This window comes from Lepidochelys olivacea (genome assembly GCF_965140295.1).
Source record: "Lepidochelys olivacea isolate rLepOli2 genome assembly, chromosome: 17".
Lineage (NCBI taxonomy): Eukaryota > Metazoa > Chordata > Testudines > Cheloniidae > Lepidochelys > Lepidochelys olivacea.
Genome location: NC_140427.1, coordinates 9881132 through 9902701, shown reverse-complemented (window position 1 = coordinate 9902701; position 21570 = coordinate 9881132). Strand labels below are relative to the sequence as shown.

The window sequence follows — 21570 nt, the reverse complement described above, 5'->3', positions numbered from 1 at the left end:
GGTTAGGAGGGGAAACAAAGGCACAGAGAGGAAGTGCCTTGCCAAGGTCACACATCAGGTCAGCTGCAGAGCCAGAAATAGAGTACAGGTCTCTCAAGACCCAGTCCAGTGTCTTCTTCATTGAACCACACTCTCTCATTTGCAATTCAAGATAAGAGAATTGTAATCGGCTCTCCTGTGCTTCGAGATATAAGCTGATCATCTGCAGGGGACAGGAACAGCTCAACTTCCACCCACCAAAAATACAGCACTGCACAACTGGTGAAGGGCATAATATTTTTCCTGCCTTCCTCTGAAGCATCAGGCCACTGCCAGAAGCAGGATAACAAAATGTATGGACTAATCCAGAAGAGAAAATTCTATCTTTCCACACCTGACACTGACTTTTGGAAACAAAAATCCTTATGAATGAGGCAAAATCCAGTAGCATTCCTATCCGTTGCGCACCAGCCATGGCAATTCTGTAAACTCAGCACCTTTCAGTGGGATTTTCAAAAGTGTTGACCCTAACTCTGCAGCCATTGACGTCGATAGGAGCTTTACCAATGATTGCAGTGGGAACACGATTAAGTCAATGCTGAGTTGAGTGCTTTTTAAAAACCCCACCTTTAACCTGTAAAACCACTAGATCGTCGATGCATCCACTACCTCAATACTTATAGCTAGGCTAAATCCTCTGCTAAATAACTCTGCAAATGACAGCAAACTAACTGTGAGACAGATATCTTTCTGAACTCTAAGCCAGTAAGTTGATAAACAGACGAGCCTTCTCAGGAATTTCGACCCCTTCTTCTTACCACTCCTCTGGTTAGTGAATCAGCACAGTTTAAACCTCATGTATGATGACCCAGTAAGATCCTGCAACCTCCTTTCTTCCCCAGCCAAATGATTGCTTATCCCACCAAACCTGTCTGTTGCTTCATATACATTACCGGTCACTTCATTCCTTTCAAGTATCCAATTTTTTAGGTGCCCTATCTAACCAGGTTTTATACATCATCTAAAAATGCATTCAATTTTTTAAAGTGGCACAGTACTAAAACCCACTGAGTTATATTTCATAAATTAATGACACATCACATAATTTTCTAACAAAAACTTCCCTAGAACTTCTCTAGTAAATGTAACCCAAAGAAAAGTTCAGCAACATCAGAATACAATAATTTTTAGTTTAATAAAGCAATTTTCACTTTGCAAAGGCCTCCTTTTAATAGGTATGCCAGCCTTTTTACACTTCCTTTTACCTGCTGGCTGCAACTTATCCTGAAATTCTACATTTTCCAATAAAATATTCAAAAACCCAAAAGCAATACTGTGCACTTTATTATAAGATTTCTGTTTTGCTATACCACAAATCCTCCTAAATCTCAATCCCTAGCATAATGTCTCCCAGATGTCTCAACTAGTTGTCATGCCAACTAAAGCCGCTTAAATTAAATGAGGGCCTGAAATGGCACCTGCACCACTCCAGGTCTGTTGCGCATTAAATAAAGCTCTCTTGACAGGGGCTCAGAGGTGCCATTAACTTGAACAGCAGCTATCTGATTATTGTGTCTGGATAATTTAATGAGGATCTCTAAACAAGAGTGAAAGCAGGACTTGCTCAGTGTATCTGTCTTTTGCAAATGTGGCAGCCTCTTAAACAGCTGGTGCCCAACCAGGTCAATGCCTTTGCTTAGGCCTGTTAATATTTAGCTAAAATAACAGACTATGTCTAAAGTTATGGGATTTCAATAAAATATTTTAACTGACACTTGCATTTTTCCTATTTAAATTGATCTATAGTATATGCTGGCCAGTAGGAGGTCACTGGAGCTACATTACAGAGCTAAACTGAACATTACCAGCAGATGAAAATTGCTACTGACAGCTATAATTAGTTAAGTAGCTGTATAAAATTAGAACTACAAAGTGTACCAGTTTGCTTCAGAACAATTATAAAGGAAAATGCGGATCACAATAGACTCTCACTAATTCACACCGACTTGGAGACCCACCAAAATTAGTAAATTTTGCAAACTGACAAGTAAGTAAACAAACCAAGAATATTGCATGAAAGCGTACTTTGCTCCTGGATGCATTAACTTAATTTCAATAATGTATAAATATAACTCATGTTCTATAGTTAAGGCTACACTTTAGTCATGGGTATTTTTAGTAAAAGTCATGGACAGGATACAGGCAGTAAACAAAAATTTATGGCCCGTGATCTGTCCATGATTTGTACTATATACTCCCGACTAAATCTTGGGGAGGATGGTGGCCCAGGGGTGCCAGAGGTGCTCGGAGGGTTGGGGGGAGGGCGCGGTAGTGGCGCACGGCCTGGGACCCACGCTGGTGCTGGTGTGGAGGGTTTGGCTGGGCTGGCAGGCTCCCTACTCAGCTCCGTGCCTCCCTGGAAGCAGCAACATCCCTCAGCTCCTAAGCAGAGGCACAGCCACATGTCTCTGCATGCTGCCTCCTCCCCGAGCGCTGGCTCCGCAACTCCCATTTGCCGGGAACTGTGGTCGATGGGAGCAGCGGGGGCGGTGCCTGCAAGGGAAGGCAGCACGCAGACCCCCTGGCACTGCCTCCCCCGAGGAGCCGAGGAATGTTGCCGCTTCCGGGGAGGCCCCTGAGGTAAGCACCGCCTGGAGTTCTCACCCCCTCCCGTGCCCCAACCCCCTGCCCTGAGGCCCTCCCCCCTCCCCCCCACCCCCACAAACTCCTGCTGGGGGGTGGGAGGAAGGCAGTGGCCTGAGACTGCCCCAGCAGCAGCTGGTGCAACTGGTCCAGGGGCTGCCCAAGTTCCTCAGGCAACCCCCATGTCAACTGCACCAGAAGTCACTGAGGTCACGGAAAAATCATGGAATCCATGACTTCGGTGACCTCCGTGACAATCTCACAGCTTTACCTATAGTATATTAATAAGGAAAGAAGTTTCAGAAAACTCAGATTTAGGTTGGGATGAGACCACCATGTCTTGGGCAAGTTATGGGGTATGTGGATTAGCAGAATATGAATTAGCAAGGTCCTGGGGAAGTAAATGGTGGAAGATGTGTTCAACTGCTATGTTACCATGGGAAAAGGTTTCAACAGTTTATTTTCTAACCAGAGAAGTTCTTATAATTTTCACATTTCAGGATGCCCTTTGAAACAGAGACAGGAATTCTCTCATTCAGCCACTTTAGCACATTAGGACATGGTGCCATGTCTGTTTCTTCTTGCCACTTCCCAAATGCAATAACCCATTAATTATAATTCTCCTGTAATACACCTGTTTCATATTAATATGCAAAATAAGAAAAGGCTGGTCTGGTTAAGAATAGTATAAGAATTAATGGAATAAAATCTCATGAAATTTATATTTCTATATATCCTCACTTATAGTTAAAAATATGCTGGCATTTCCTCTCAACCCATGTTAATTATTAACTGGCAGTGGAACCACCATCTATTGCGTAAGGGGTGTTGTGGGCTCTGTTCTTCTGGTTGGCAAGAGTAAAATGTTCAGGCTCTCTGATGCCCAGTAAAACCACTTGTCTGAAAATCTCCTATTTAACTAGTGGTATGATGAGTGAAGATTCATTCCCTGAAGGCGTGGGAAAGGAAGAGAGAACCGAACATGGCCTGTGGTCCTGCAATAAGTTACACCATCTATTTTAAGATTATTCTCTAAATCCTCTCAATTATATAATTATTGAGACTCAAGATTAAATTAATTTGATGTTTAAATGGGAAATTCTTCAAGTGCTTGTATTATTATGCACTTGTTGCAGTTTACAGCTTCGATACAGCACAGTATGCATGGAAGGCTGCAGTACAACTGTTAAATGCAGCCATGCATAAAAAGAGGAAGCAATGTAAGAAGCAGTACAAATTAAGGGGAGAAGTATTTTTATGGGTGACAAACTGACAGACAAGTTACTACCAATTTTTTTTTTTTAAATAAATACCTTCAGACATTTGGAATTGAGAACATAGGATATTGAGAAAATGACAAAATATTGTAAAGTATTTCTACACAAAGCTAACATATTAAGACTTTCCTCATTATGTAATTTCTATTTGCTCAACAACAAAGTCACAATCTTGTGGTCACGATTTAAGACAAAGAAGTGATTAATGATGCAATAAGAGTGGAATGGGGCGGGGGGGCTGACTAAAAACTACACTCTCATATGCATAATCTGCAAGAGGAATAATGATCCAATATTATGCACATTAAAAAAAGAAACTAACGTCAAAGAAAGAAAAATCAGTGTTTAGTACTTATTCAGGTGATGGAAACAGGACTCCTGGGTACCGTATGAATGGCTTGTGGGCAAGTCAATTAAGAGTACTTTGGATTAGCCTGTAAAATGGGTACGTCATCATCCACCTCACAGGGGAGTCATGAGGCTAATTTGTAAAGTACTCAGATCCTGAGATCAAAGGGGCTACATAAGTGGCAAGTATTATTTAACTTATCATAAAACTGTCTGTTATTTTGAAGTATATATATTTTTAACACTTTCAGGAAATTTTAGGTGGTTCCAAGGTGGCTGCTAATGATTCACGGTTTTGTAAAAATTGACAGGGGTTACTGTGATTAACATTCATGTCATTGATAAGTTAAAGCAAAGAAAAGCATTGACGCTGTTTTGCTTGATATTTTTCAGTATGTATACAAATCTCCCTAACTATAGGCACATTTTCTAGACAGAAGCGGTTTCATATTCAGACAATACTAAGGAAAAACCTCACAAAACCAATATTTGGCTACAGTAAAAATAAAATCCCAAAAAGCAGATTGTTTCTATAAAATGAAGATTACACAGAAAAGATACAATTTTGATCTGTTAGTTTTTCAAAAATAAAAATAGGTTATTTGCCATTAGCCAGTGTATGCTGCTGTACGAACCCTTCACTTAGCCATTTTCGGTGGTATCAGTGACATTCATCCTGTAACATTCATGCAGGTGTGAACTGATATCACTGATCAACAAGAGGCCTGGTCAGCAGAAAAAACTTCCATGGGAGGCTGACAAAAATTTTCCGATGGCCATGTCTCAGAAATCTTAGTGCTTAATTCATCAATGCAAGAAGCAATACAAAATGCCTCTTTCTTGCATCTTACTCCTGAATTAGATTACTGTCCCTTTTGAGCTTATGTCAGATCATTAAAACATGCTTCCCTTGTGCCCATATAACTAATACGATGACAAAAGTCTAAAAATGGAAATTGTTTTCAACACGTGTGTCTGAGAACATATATTTTAAAAGCTGCACCCCTTTGAAATTCTGTCAAGATACGTCACATGCCAACTTCAGCGTAGTCATAGATAAGGCATATTTACTCTTACTGTTGGTTCAGCTATATAAACTTAGATACTTTGCTAATTAGTAAATGACTGTATAATTGATCAGGCTGGGCAAAAAACCCCCACACCACTTTGGTTTATCATTTAGGGTTAGACTCCTGGCTATGAATGTATACTTTTATCTGGCCTCAAACGATAACTCCTTTGTCAGTGTGGTGCATTTGTGCACATAGACAGGAGGTTCTAGGATTTATAGCTTCAGTTACAAGTGACATTATCCAACTGGTTTTCCAGCTTTTGGAATAAAGGTATTTCTATTTTTCTGATGCATAAAATAGATTTTCAGTCCATAGCTAAGGCCCTTCAGAAAATACAAAGGGGAGAAAAAGGCAGACTTTACTCAGAAAATACAGGGAGTGGTGGGGAGGCAGACCATAATTTATTGGTTTAGAAATATCACATTTTCAACAGGTGCAAGCAGCATGGCATATTATGCTACAAGCAACAGATTTAAGATGTTTATGAAAGACGGCAAGAAAGAAGGATGAGTAACGAAGAGGGAAGGAGAAGATAGAAATTCAAAGAGTAAAAAGACCTACTGTATAACATTTTGAAAAGGTCCTGTGAAAGAATGAGAGGTCAGAGTACTCTAATAGGCACTCTGATAGTGTGACCAGTCATCCTTCTCATTGGGAGCTGGAATAATTTTTAAATGATTCATTTGTGCAGGTCATGTCTCATGAAACACTGTCAGTCAGAGAGCTCTTAAGACAGAATGGGAAAGTCCGCTGCACATCTCTTCCTTCGGTGCATCAATTCAGGTTGACACATGTGATTGACAAAAAGTGACAATATTGTTAATCTTCAGCTGCTTCTGGCATAAGCTTTAATCAGGAAAATCTTCAGAGAAAGAGTGACTAGAGAAGCCTGCAATAATTATTGGCCAAGAAGGAGAACATCTGTCTTTCTGCAGTTGCAGAATTCAATATTACAAAAGATTAGAAAGCAATATTTTGCATTGATACTAGAAAAGTGGTGCACTATTAATTCAGATGTTCCATTAATCCTTCAGTACTATACGGAGGGTATACAACTTCTTATTAAGACATTAGATCTCCATCTTCTCGCCCTATAATTTGAGCTATGTTGTCAAGATGGATTGTTTAACATTTGGAATCTTATGACTAAATTTTTCATTCAACTATCTGGTATTTACTGTAGAGGACAGATTCTCACTCCATATTTTCCATGGGGATTGAGTTTTTTATTGCTAGATTCCTAAGTTTGTTATTTATATTTTCTTTATGTATATTATTGTTCAGATTTTATTTCTATAAATGTTATGCCACTTTCAGTAAAGTTATTTAAACATAAACAATGAAACAAAATTAAGTTATTCGGCAGTGCAATACCATCCATTAGAATTAATGGTCGTGAATCCTTGTAAAAAAGTGCATTCTTAGACTGCTCTAACCAGGTAACTGACTGGCACCTATGCATATTTTAAACGGACAAACACTTTATAAATGGGTACCTATGTCACGCTAACAGTGGGCTATGAGTTTAGGCATATCATACCACCAGAATGAATATCTAAGCTTGAGTAACAGGGGATGGATTTCTGCACCACAGTGTTTTATGTACCATTTCCATGCCTATGGTTATGGGGACATGCCATCAACTCCAGCTCAGAGATGGATTCACTTTGAACAATCAAACACAGCTTCTACACCTGTGTAAAGTAAATTGTTACTGCTTGCGAATGAGCCTTAGTGTTCTGTTGGAGGTTAGGTATGTGTAAAGAACAGCAATATGATGAAGTCTGCAAAAAACTTCTGCTCAGGATGGCAAACAGCACCTGCAGATCATGGCAAAAAAGCTAAGTTTCCCAGTCAATAGCTTGGAGAGGTGTGCAAGCAACACAGCTAACCTACCACAGAAGCGCATGTACAATTTCTCGCAAGTAAGAACTTGAGTGGTACTTGCAGCAAAAACAAAAGCACAGTTCAAATTTCTATCCATGTATACATGCTACAACATGGAAATAAACTGAGTAATGTTAGGAAGGTATTTTCTGTGCTATTTTCTCTGTAAAAATAGAGAGACTGGCAAATGCCTCAACCATTACCTAATGTCGTCTTTATAGCCGTCTCCTCAGTAGGTTAGATTGGGACAATTAGATCAATAAACAGGTAAGATATACTGAACGATCATCACAGATTTTAAAATGCAAAAACTTGCTTGTTCCAAATTTAGAAAACTTAGAATATACAAAAATTAGAATTATGAGTTATAAATAACTTATAAAAGTTAAACCTCACCAGATTCTGTGTAATAAGAGAGGAACATGACGATTATCCCATCTATTTGGTAGATCTCGTAACAGAGGAAAAGTTTTCATTGCTGCCAAACTACCTTTAGTCTAAGGATTTACATTTATCTGGGAAAAAGGGTCATCTCCCTAGAATCCTCTTTAGATACGGAGTATGTGCTTCACAAGCAGCCACATTAGACTACTCTCATCCATAATATTTTATTACTATTATATTAAATAAATCATCCTCCACAAGCTAGAGGTAGATGGCTAATAAACGGGTTACATATAAAAGTAGAAAAGATTTGAATCAGACATGAAAGAATGAGAGCTTTCTAAAATAAACACTATACACATCATCAAGTCAAAATTACAGAAAGTTAGTGTGTACTTAACTGCACTCCTGAACTAGGGCTCCTCTCAGCCTTCCTACTTCTAATCTTACAATACTACTTGTTTAACTGGAATCAAAATAGCTAAATCAACACATATAAGTTTTTAATAGTTAGTTATAGCAAAATAGGACACTCCATCTGAAATAAGCATTAACACACAGATATGCACTAAAATAACTGAAGTTGTGAATAATAATTCATTTCATTATTGTGTTATACCTAGGTCTGTGTAGACCAGACAAATCCTTGGTTTTCAGAATTGTAAGGCTACCCCCCGCCACCCCCTAACCGTTCTATACTCAAAGCCACAGCCTGACCTTCTACTCAATCCAGTCTTTAAGTATTCAGGCCTTAAATTCACTCACCAGATGAGCTTGGGATTTTGCTTATTCACCAAGGAAATAAAAGATTCATCCAGCCTGTTTTCACTGACATCTCCCTTTCCCAGAAAAGCTTCTAGGTTCCGCATCTTAGACGTTTCCTTGGCAAATGGAATGCATTTAGCATAACATTCCATGGCATCTGCCCATTACTAGTTCACGTTCAGCAGCACAGGTACACATCTGCAACGTGTGCTGTTACTGTACTTGGCAACAGTGAAGCAATTAATTCTACAAAACCTCAAAGGAAATTCATATACAGACATTAAAACAACATTCCATATTAAACAGAATGCAACTAAAAGTGGGTTATTAGGACTAGAATTCTCGTATACTGACCTACAAAGAGCTTTTTTTTTTAAAAAAAAGATTGGAATGTTTCCTTTTACAAGAGATGTACAGAGGTTTAAAGGTGCATGTTAAAGTAGAGGGGACGATGATTCTGATTTTTTCCTTTTTAACCGTTAGAAATATCAAGAATGCCAAGTCTGGTCTTCCTTAGTTTTGCTGGAGGACTTCTTTTCGGGAGGTAGAGGGATTGGAACATGTGTATTGTGAAGTCTTACATCTTAAAAGGTGGGATGTTGAACCTTCAAAAGTTCTACAGGACAAGGAACCAAGATCTACATTTTGTGAAGAGACTTTTACCCTCATTTTCATTATATGCAATACATAACAAGGGAAATATGGTACCTATTAGTTTTATCCCCTTGTGTCTATTAGCAAAGCCAAATATTTGGGTATGGCTCCTCCTTATCAGGAGATGGAATTTTTCAGTGACATTCCAGATGTTTACCATGTTTACCCTGCTTGCCAACATGAAATCTTAAGTGGAAAATCGCTATAACAAGTCACTAAACTAATGAGCAACCAACCTCTGAAGGAAATCCAGGAGTAACAAATTCAGGTTGAATTGGCAATAACCAAAGTAGTTACCATCTTGAAAACGTGTGGTGATTTAAGGGAGAAGAGTTGGCAGTCCCTATCATTACTTGTTAATTTTTCCCAAGTTCAGACACTTTTTTAAAAAATTCAAGTTCCATGAAAATTTAATTACTGTTTCCCTGAATTGGACATTGTGTGAACAGTAACTACAATAACTTCTAGAGCTATTTTCTTAAAAATAAACTGTTAAAACTTCAAATGGACAACTTCAAGTTCACTTACCATTAGTAGTAACAGAAACAAGGAAAAAACAAACATATACAATGAAGCTCTCATACATTAATTTTTCTTCAATACCTCTACGGTGAGGGTCTTCAGTGTTCAATTGTTGCAATGGTTTATGTCAAGAAACTGACTCCCAGAGCAAACGGGTTAAAATAATAAACTTCCTAGGCACCCAAAAATAATGAATAAACAGAATCTACTTGAATTTAAAAAAAAATAATAAAAAATCAAAATGCTAGCTTTTATGTGCACTAAATCTATCTAAAAATTAAAACAAACCTATTAAAAAGCATGATTTTTAAAAGCAAATATGAACTGGTGCATTGAACGTAACAGATTTTAACCAAGTATGCCACTTGTCGCCTCTATAGGAGAATCATTTCCCTGGAAAGGAGCAATCAGACCACAAGATAAAATAGTTTCATATGAACAATACAATCCAAATGTCAAGAAACGAAAATCAAAACTCCTATGTAGAGTTTTCTAAAACACTGTCAATACACTATCCTTAAAATCAGTTACATTTATGAAAAAAATGAATGCCTCTGTTCTTTTACATATAGAATTGTTCAAAAACATCTATATAACAGATTATGGTTACCCAATTTAAATATTCTTGATAGTACAGTCCCAAAGAGGAAGCAATCCTTAACCTAGATCTGATTTATAACTCATATGACGCGTAATAAAATGAGGGCATTTAACAAGCGCTGATAACTGAAATCCAATTTATGAAGATTATTTGTCTCAGACACTGCTGTCCACATGAAAGAAATAGCTATGCACACTGATTGGAGTATTATCTATCGTTCCTATGAAAGAGCCAACCATAAAGAATATCCCATCTTTGCAACCAGTAACTTGGTATGAAACAGAAAATCTGCATGCACTTCGGTTAGAATCACTGACCTTGAAATGTGTTCATATTTTTATGCAGCAATCAATATAAGGTATTATATTTAAACAAAACAAAATAGTTTATTTCCCAAGCAAAGGTTATCTAAATATAAAAAAATGACAAATTTTCAGCTGGTCAAAAAAAATAGTTAAATTGATCAAAAATAGAAAAATAACAATAACCTGATCAACCAGTAAAAAGAGCCTTCCAAAAGCCCAGCAATACTCCACAAAACTGATATATTCAAACTCCAAAGAGCTCAGTTAGAGGTTGAAACCAAATACAATAAAGCTTCCTGTAGGATAAGCAGACTGTATAATGAACAAATGTGGGATATTGAATTAATCAGTTTCAACTTGAGCACTACCATGTATGCAGGATAACATTGCAGAAAAATATCAGTACCTAGTTCTAAATACTCATGGATGTTACCTTGTGTAGAAATTTAGGGTTTTTTTATACAAAAATATAGGAAATACAATGATTTCCCCAACAAAAATATATTATCTGTGTGAATATGTATGTGTATCTACACATACACACTTCTTTTTAAAATTTCTGGAAATGGTTTGCAGCCATCATACTGATGGAAGTTTACAATGGCTATTTCAATATCATGGACTGCCCTCGAGTTGCCAACAGGATTTGATGGTGTAATTTATCTCTGGTCAGTTTATAATTCACAACAAAGTGGTATAAATAAAAACTGGAAACAGAAAGCTAACAAAGGGCAGCAGTATGATGGCAAGAAATGCTTGAACAAGCCAAGTCACAGTAGTTCCCTTTCAACTCTTCTGCTTTTGGCTTAAATCTTCAACATTTGCTTTTGTTTATATTAAAAAGATGAAAGTTAAATGCTTAACAGCACAGGCCAGAACAGCCTGAAAATGCTACCCAAAGAAAAGCTTTGGCTCATTCTGAAAGATGGTCACTTGAGCAACTTCTCAGGCAACTGGAGCATCATCCAACCTTATCTGCTCAGAAGGGCTCAGCCTACCAAAGGGGTTCTCAAATGGGCGGGGGTGGAGGGTTGGGTGGGGATGTTGGGAAACCTGAGGGGGTTCCAAGGTTATCACATGGGGCGGGGGGGTCACGAGCTGTAAGCCTCCATCCCAAACCCCACTTTGCCTCCAGCATTTGTAATGGTGTTAAATATATTAAGAAGTGTTTTTAATTTATATGGGGGGGAGGTTTTTTTTCCACACTCAGAGGCTTGCTATATGAAACGGGTCACCAGTACAAAAGTTTGAGAACCACTGGCCTAGTTCAACCATCTTTTTTTTTTTTTTGGGGGGGGGGGGGGGAGAGGAGATATTGAAATTTCTAACCAGCTCCACAATCTCAACCAGGAAAGGCATTAAAACTAGAGGGATGAGGTTATACTGTTCAATTTAGGATTTCTGCACAATAGCTGACTTAACAAAATTTAGACACGTTACACATGCTGCAAAATGACCCCTGTAGTCATGGCGGTATTACTAATAAGATGCAAAGGTCGTTCTAATTTTTGTATAAATATAAAATAAAATACATGCTGTAAATAAACCAAAATTATTTAGACTTTAAATGCTACAGAAGGTCCTTTTGAAAAAAAAAAAAGATCTGACTCCTTCAGGCAATATATTCATCTTCTCATATTATATATATTACCTGAAGGAGTCAGATCTCTCTCTCTCTTTTTTTTTTTTTTTTAAAGGACCTTCTGTAGCATTTAAAGTCTAAATAATTTTGGTTTATTTACAGCATGTATTTTATTTTATACAAAACTTAGAACTACCCTCACATCTTATTAGTACACACACACAAAACTGACTGGCCTATCCAAAATTTGGAAGACTCTTTGCAAAAAAAGTTCAACTAAAAATTATCCCCAAATCTTGCATACAAGACAAAGGTGTAAAACCACCACAGACATTACAAGTTTAATATATGTCATCCTCCCTTACGTGACCAAGTTTGAATGAGATTAACCTTACCAATTTTCAGTACTATAAGCACCACTCTCTTAAGGTTCTGCAAGTTGAAAATGTTAGGATAATAGAAAGAAAAAATGAAGAATCTAACTTTTACTAGAATTTATTAGTTCATTCTTGAATGCTTTTTCTATTTCTGTTTTGTAATTAACAATTGCTATTCTACTCAGATTCTCTAAATGCCCCATTCCAGCCCACAACACACCACTTTCTAACTGAAGGCAGCACTTTGTATTTTTGATAACATGACGGAAATGCCTGAGTGACCATTTAGTTTTATGCCACCTTGAGATGTAGGATCTGGCCACTTATGCAAGCTGAGAAATATTTAATGAATTATACAACCTTGAGAGTTACACACAGAGGAAAAGTACTGCATTCTATGTTGTAATTATATGGAAAATCCTGTGGAAATAGTCAATCCTGTTTGATGAGTTGGGTACACTTAACCCACAAATAAATCCTGTAAAGATTTTTATGCCTGACTCAGCCAAATAAACAGTCCCTAGCTTTATACAAGTATGTGTTATCAAATCATTACCTAAAAAGCTTTTTTTAAATATTCTGACCCAACTGCACAAATGCTTTTAAAATCAGCAGATTATTGTGAAGCTACAAATTATCTTGCAGTTTTCTTAACCCTGAAAGGTGTTTGGGGAAGTAACATATCAACATACAATAAGTGTACAGAAAACTCATCTCACTACAGACTAGTCTAATTAAACATTCAATATTTTGTGTAAGCAATTTCTAAGCACCAATTCCAAGATTGACTTCACCTCTAATTCCAGACATGGAGAAAAATCTACATTGCAACGGTAATTTTGCAAGATGGGTGTACAACATAGATTTTTAACTACAAATGATTTTTCCAGTCTAATAAAAAGGACCTGTTTTTTCCATTTCTCCCTCCCTGACTCAAGTATCAGAGTGAAACATAAAGCAAAGGTCAAACTAAAAGAACTCAGATAAAATAAACCAGACTGAACAAGGACACTGACAATTAATTTAACAGATGCTATAACATGAAGTTATGGCTTGGTGTTTGGTCGTATGTTATAGCAATGCTGATGGGAAAATAAACTTACTTGGCTTGAAACATTTAAGGAACAATCATCTTTTGGTAATTTTTTGCAAATAGTTAAATCAATCAGAAAAATAACTGCTGCAATTTTTGTTTAGATTTCCTCCTACTATAATTTTGAAATGAATAACAACTATAATTTTGTATCTGCTATAAGTCTGTAATTTATATCAATTAAATGAGAATTGCTGCGACGGATATGAGGAATCCTTACAACATAGTACCGCAACCAACTTGCTCAAGAGCACATTCCAAAATGATGAGAGAGGCAGGAATGGAACCCAGATTCTTCTTACTACCAGCCTTTTGCCACATGCTCTGAACTTGCTATTTCACGAATCAGGTGCTGAATGAACCTACAGAGGTAGTTTTAATAAAGCAAACATACTTCAATTCATAACATGGTGTCATATCTTTATGCAATACCCAATCTCAAACCCTTAAATAATTAAAAGCTACAGTTAGTGCATGATGAGGAAAAAAGCAAGCTAAGCTTTTTCACAGACACTATCGAATACTGTGCCACTACTGGTTGACAAATTAGATTCAGTGGTGTGAAAACACAAAAGCAAGAAGATACCAGGGTCCCCATGGAATTTGTTATTATTTCCGTCCGACTGACTTTTTATTCAGCTAAAACTACATGTGCCCTACAGGCACATATACGGACAGTACAGAGATTCTCTTTCTTCTTCAGCTGCCTTAGTGAGACATTTATCTAACTATTTTCCTACCAAAAAGGTACATAATCTGTAAAACCAACCTAAAAATTCCATTTGGCATTTTAGATGCACTTTCTGAGTTATCTTTTCTAGAAAAAAAGAATTGTATTCCAATATAAGGGCCAAATCCAGGTAGCCAACAATCGGAGGCACAAGGTGAGTCCTATAGTTGTGTTGGGAGCTTTGACTAATGCTACATTTGGCCTGACTGAAGACAGTTTGGCACCAGATTCCTGCTTTGCGAGAGCAACAGACACACAGTTGGGTGCAGGGAGCTGTACAGGCACCTTTCTAAGGCAGGCCATCCCCCTGAGGTGGAGCCCTATTGGACATAGAATAGTCGGCATCTTCAATGCACTTGGAGAACAACGAGCAGCAACCTGGCACTCTCCGCCCCCCCCCCCCGCCCCCGGCATTGCATTCCCCTGGCATTTGTTCCATCTCAGCAAAACAGTCGAATCCTATAAGATGGGAGAGCTACTGAAATTTTCACTAAACTTCACTTTAAAGTAGAATATTTTTTAGCAGCCAATATTAGAGCTAGTTGAAAAATATGGGAAATTTCAAAATTTTGAGCAGTCAGTCCAAAAACAGGGAACATTTTTTCACAGAAGATGTTATCTTTATTTTTCCAATTTTATTTATTTATTTATTTTTAAATTTAAGAACTTCAAGTTGATCCAATATATTTCAGAGTTCAAGTGAAACAGAATTATTTATTTCTGAAGACTGTCCTCTGAAGAGGAAATCTCCGCAGCTCAAGAGACAGAGAAATAGGCTGGCTCTTCAGTGAGTGCCCACAAGTTTGTCTCTGCCTCAAAAAAGCAGCAGAGAAGGCTGAAGGCCTACTATCAAAATATGGAGGCCTGTATGCAAGAAAGAATATTCTCCAGAGTCTTAATTTTATAATACATACACACAAAAACGCAAACATACATACATGTGCGTGCACACACACACACACCCCCATACCTCACCCATATGTCTATAAAAATCTTCTTTTCACTGGGAAATATTTGAAATACAGCACTTAACGGAGGCCTGTGTGTTTTTACCCTGAACAGCTTCTCAGCAACTCTCAATCTTTCACTTAATTGGTTTAAGACCAAAATTTTAACAGTTGGTTTCATGTAGTTTGCCCACGTTAATTGTCTTATTATTCAATTTAAAATAAAACAGCTCTGCGGTTGACCTTGGATTCCTCTATCTTCCATCACTATGAACTTTGTTTCTTATATAACAAGCTTCAGTTAGTAAGCTGTACATTTACAGTTCTTGAAAAAAAGCCAGACAATAAAATGGGGTTTCTTCCACAACTACAAGGACTTTAACTGTATCTGAAAGTTAGCACCATTTATTTATTTAAGATTTATTTATTACAAGACCAAAGGATTCCACTAGAAAAATAGAGAATTAAAAAGGGAACAAAACCCAGAAATGTTTCAGATATCTCCTCAGGCACGTAGTACATCAGCATTTTGAGCCATTAAATTTATGGTAATATAGCTGTGACCTGCTTTTTGGTTCTATAGATTTAAAATATTTTAATAAGAGTGTACATCGGTGAGTGTACATTCATTCTGAACTCTCAATTCAGATAAACTTTTGATTAAACTTAAAGACTTCATTACTGTAACTTGCATGTTGGAATTTTACAAACTATTCTACTATGCTTTAATCCAATCAACAGATATGGTATTTATAATTGATATATACATAATATAAGTTACATAGAGAGTAACTTTTAAAAACAATGTATTTATTGAACAGTTCATTTACTTGACAAATTCTAACTTGCATTTCCCTTACCACAACTGAAAACCATAAAACAATCTAAAACAGGACCCGTTTTCAGGACACAGAATACTGAACTTGAATCTTGACAATCCATTAAGGACAAATTTATTTGCATCTTTTAATAAAGTGCTATTATTTTATTTACAAGTTTTATGTTGATGCTTGTTATGATGATATACTATAAGAAACTGAAAGTGAGTTTAGTAAATTATTTAGATAGTCTCTAAAACCTAAGCTTCATAAAAAAGGAAAAGGACAAAAACACTCGTGCATTAAAAAGCCCACTGAGTACATACCCTTTCTATAGATTCTTCAGTGTGAAATATTAACCAAGTATCTTAACAAAAATAACTTTTCAATTACCTAAGTTATCTGCTCCTTAAAATACCCTTTTCCTTTTAAGTCTGCAAAATATATTCTGCTACTTATTTGGGTTCTTAAAACATTTTAAAATGTTTGTAAAGTTTTGCAGTTTACTTTAAATATCAGTCATGGAAAGGAGTCTGATGAATTCCTTTCCACTGGAAATATGTCTATAACCAAATAGTCCCAGTATACAGTGATTATCTGGTTTATTTCCCTATTAAGAGCTGTTTAAAACTTTCCCCAACATTTCCCATAAATTAACATTGTGTATTAAATGTGTAAATTAACTCTAAAAATAGTAATAGATTAGTGATATCAGGGTAGGCATAAAATTTTTATTGGGATCTCTAGATCTGTAAGATGGTAAAGTCTTGCTAAGAGGAACAAAATGATTCTTATTTTAACAACAGCCCTTGATGCTGAAATCAGAATCATAATATTCCTATGTACTTTTTGTACAAATCACTACTTATATATTGTAGTGATGGGTGACATACAAAAGACTAAAAATATTTTAGAATTATATTTCTATTAAAGCAAGTGAGCTCTAACCATAATATTGCCTAATTATTTCTATTTCTCTATAATATATAAGAATGTGCAACTAAGAGGTCACAGATAATCAATCACTAAATATGTTCCCAGTACACTTAACTTCTAAATCTCATCCCCCCTAAAAAAACCAAAACCAGCCAACTGAACATAAATAATAATACAAAATACATATGTATTTTTTCATAGTTGTCAAATATTGTTTTTTGGAATGAATCAACACTCTTCCAGTGATCTGAGAAATATCTTAATGTTAGGTAATCTATTACGGTATTCATGACTTCTCAAAAAATTATCCACCTGGGCTCTTGTGTAAATGCTAGGTAAACCATGTATATTTTCATGGGGCATCTGTTTTCTACTTCAATATGAGGCCCGAATAACGAATGCCAAACATCACTAGTTGTGTAAGAATATCCCTAGAAATTCTATATCCTGGTATGTGTCATGCGTGAGTATGGGAAGATGGGCATTTTTAGGAATTTTTTTAGAATGTTACCTAATAAACACAGACCAATAAAGACATAATTCTTGGAAGTAATTTTCAAGACAGTATTTGGAGGAATCTTAACTACAAGTGGTGCCTGCTGGTAAGCAGCACTATACCCCACTTGCCTGTTGGCACTCATGAAGTCAAAGCTTCATGATCAATCCTGAACCTGTTCATCTCTAATCATAACATGAACAAACTGCTCTTGCATGAACAGTCCCACTGATGTCAACAAAACTATTCACATAAAGGCTATGAAAACTGGGCCCAAGTTCTTTCCAATTCCCTATGTACAGATCACAGATTAAATCAAACACTTACAATTTGTAGTCTAAAGTCAATCACACCTACCTCAATTAAAATTATTTTATATTTAGGATACATTTCTTCAAAGTAGTCAATGTGTGGAGGCTGGAGTATGTCAAGGGCGGAGAGCACCTATGGAACAACAGGCAAGACAATTTTACCGGAAAGAAAATAGAAATCTTAGTCAAATCAAAGCAAATACTTACGACAAAGGCAAGGTCAGGCTATATTTTTAACACTTTGTTTGCCTACTGTTTAAAATATTTGAGATGTCCTTTTAATGCATTTGACAAACACCACAATTTTTAACTGTCTGGTGAATTAACCTTGGCCTTGTTTAACCTTGGCCTGTCCCATGACTTAGTCCAACTTTATAGCTGGCATAATTTACTTGTTATTTATTAATTTCAAACACCTAAGTAGACTTTCTGTATCCTACCTACCAACATCTCTGTCTGTAAACGAACTCATTTTCCTTGTAGGATTTAGCCTTATTCTGCCCACAAACTAAGATTAGTCTGGTCTTCACATTTGGAGAACATCTCTTTAAAAAGTGAGAGTAGCTGGCTTCCAAATATTTGTAAAGTTGACATCACTGCATGTTATATTGTATGGCAATACTGTTGCATATGCTGTGTTCTGTTAACACACAGGACACAAGGAAAAATTTTGCACTTGCATGACAAAGCCAGCCCCACTGACTTCAGCAAGATTGCACAGCATGCAGGTGAGTGTAGAATTTATCCCATGTCTTTGCTTCTCCCAACAAAATAATCAAAATAAGGAGACTGAGGACAAGATGTTCAGAGGGCAAGATTTTCAAAATGGATGCCAAAACTCCAGCTCCTGAATCCACAATTAGACGCCTGAATAAGTGGTCTGATTTTCAAAAGTACTAAGTGCCCAGCAGCTGTAAGTCAATGCAAGGTGCTTGGTGTTCTGCACTTTTTGAAAAATAAAGCTTTTTTCAGGTCCCTGTATACTAGCTTAAAAGCACAAGTTTAAGGCACCCATTTAAAAATATCTTGGCCCTAGTATCACAAATGTAAAAATATGACCACAAAAATCTCTGAAAGAAGTTTGAAGTCATTTTGAAATGTAAAATAGTACTAAGTACACAGACAAAAAGAAGACTGATTTTGTCTTGCAATTTATCTTTTTAACAACATCCCAACATATCACTCCATTTCCATAAAGGCATTTACAACAGACATTAAAGTTATTCACTTTTTGAACCAACAGCCCAGACAGTCACTTAAGTTGTGTCCCTAAAGTGACACGTTTGAGAAAGCAATTGCACAGAATTTAAATCCTCACAAGACTAGAAAACTACTTGGGGGGGGGGGGAACAGGGGACCACATAATCTATGGCATTTAAGTGCATGTGCACAAACTGCTTCTGTTATCAGACTCCGCTTCAGATCACCTGCCAAAGCAGTTTATTACCTCTTACTCCTTAACAAAAGTTAACCTGTAATGAAGTAGCTGCACAGAAATGATTTAATGTATTACCCCAAGGACATCTTTAGTAAAAAGAAAACATAACAAAGATTTTCTTAGACTCAGGTCTCACGGCATTTTTATAAAGAGGAAAAAAAGTATCCCCTACTGTCACAAGCTTTATTTTCACCAAGGGTCTGCGAATCCTGTGGGAACTTTGGAAAAGTAGGCAATTACCAGGAATGGGGGGGCGAATGGCTATGAATCAGTGGCTATGAATCAGTGTAAAGACAAAGAAAAAATGTTTGCTAGTGTAGAAGTCCGTTATACAGTACCTATTCTACCTTGGAGCACTGTTTTGTAGAAATTTGAGTAATGATCTGTAGGCCACCCCTGGAAGCTGCAGCTTTGTTATAATGTTTTAGTTAGTTACCATCTGGCTTATTTTGAGAGTCCAGTTTGTGTTTTTCTCCCTCCATCTCCCAAGTCTTAGATTGCCTCTTTGCTCTAATTAAGGGCTGTATAGAGAGAGTCTCTAAGCAAAGAAATCAATGCAGAATTATCAAGTTATACTTACAATACAATACACATATCTGCCAGAACAGAAACTGCAAGTAAAATGTGAACTGCTACCAGTAGTATATGAATCGGTCAACTCTTTGAATTAGAAGAGACACTGTCTACACCACCTCTGGGTCCACATTCCTGTTGCTTAATGTATGAAGAACTCCTTCATCCGCCACACTAACAACTTTTTAGCCATTTCTCCAGCTGATTCCTCAGTTTATACTTCTCTACAATTCATATACAGATTTCTGAGCAGAATCTGGACTGGTGAAATAATCACAGAGTCAGTTTATGGGTAGGATTCTTTTTTTTACTGATCAGATTACTGTCACAGGTTAATGGGTTGTACTTTAGTGGTATCATGACCAAATTGGGTTGGAAGAGGACTGAAAAAATCAGACTCATTTAAACCGGATAACAGAGTGGAGTAGGGACTGCTGGCCAAACAGAGATTCATGTATGCCTCAAAAGCCATCTTATGTGTCTAGAAAAAAAAAGTCTTAAAGCTTCCATGAATCTGCTTTGCCTTCCCCTCAGTCCCATCTATTGAGGCCGATGCAAGAATAAAAGTACACCAACAATTCAGTACTATGACCACTGATCTGAATTCAGCATTTAACCACATACAAGAAAATCATTTTTGTAATCTGACACCCTCAGATGAACTGGATATAAAGAGGAGGGGGAAGACAACATAAGGTAGTGAAATAAAGGAAATTTAGGTAGAGATTCCACTATGTCAGTCAGTTCAGATCAGGATGAATAAGTGAGTGCAAGCACCCATAGGTCAACTAACTATTTAATCCTTTCACTGTGTGCAACCTCTGGATTTTTAGATAATCCTAAAGCAAATGGATTTTTAAAGTTGATTTAAATAATCCATGTTTAACATCTTTTCTTAACACTTCTACCAGTACACTAAGAACTCAAACTTTACTCACATTGTCATGCTTAAAAAAACACAACATCTTCAATTCCCGGAAGACCCTTTTGCAGGAGACCAGATTTTGGAAGACATTGGGCATCTTTTTGAGTGCAACTCTCTTTCCATCTCGTGGATCTGTTACTGACCTAGAGAATACAAAAACTGAAAGGTTAAAAACAAGCTCAAGTAAACTTTTCTAGAACAGAAAAAAAAAATGTTTAAAGGTTACAATACTTTTCGAACAGGAAGGTGGTTCAATACACTTATAAAGGGGGGGGAATATCATGTAAGCAAGGGGAACACAGCGTAAATTTACTGTCCTTTATTAAGTAAATTCCAATCATTCTTTGGTTAGATTATATTTCTACACACATTCATCTACTCCTGGTTATTTAAGTGGCTGAGCACATCATGCATTAGTGAATTTAATTGTTAACATACACAACTATTTGAAGTCAGATCAATAACTGGAACCATAACTCGTGTCAGACCACAAACATTTCCTTCAGCCTCCCACTAAAGAGTCTATTAATATGAAAACACTGTTCAGTTATGCAAATTTGCAGTGTCAAAGAGCTACACTGCTTTCATTTCTTTTCCTTAAAAAGAACGAGTTAACTATTGCACGGTAGTATAATAGAGGTGAATACAACTTAAAGATGAATCCACTAAACCACACTGTCAAGCATAGACTTGGGAACTCTGTTCTGATCTTGGATCTGCCACCAAGCATCTTTGTGTGGTGTTTTGAAAACTGTGTCAAAATTACAAGTTCTCATTTTAAATTCTAAGGGGATTCCTCGTCCCACTTGTGGACTAGGGGGCTCTAAAAGAAACATGTGATCTGGTTCCTCAGCAGTTAGCCTACAAAAGAGCCAGTCAGCAAGGTGCGTTGAGTTGCGCCTCTCT

The 21570-nt window shown here is 36.9% G+C and overlaps 1 protein-coding gene across 2 annotated transcripts in view; it reads right to left on the bottom strand.

Annotated features, from left to right (window-relative positions):
• NLK (nemo like kinase) overlaps positions 1 to 21570 on the bottom strand; it is a 110587-nt gene that overhangs the window by 28412 nt on the left and 60605 nt on the right. For both annotated transcript variants that reach the window (XM_084651087.1, XM_084651086.1), the window contains exons 2-3: positions 20678 to 20807; positions 17806 to 17861 (exon numbers count right to left, since the gene is read on the bottom strand). In XM_084651087.1, coding sequence (XP_084507213.1) covers positions 17806 to 17861; positions 20678 to 20807 — 186 coding nt within the window. The remainder of the gene's footprint in view (positions 1 to 17805; positions 17862 to 20677; positions 20808 to 21570) is intronic.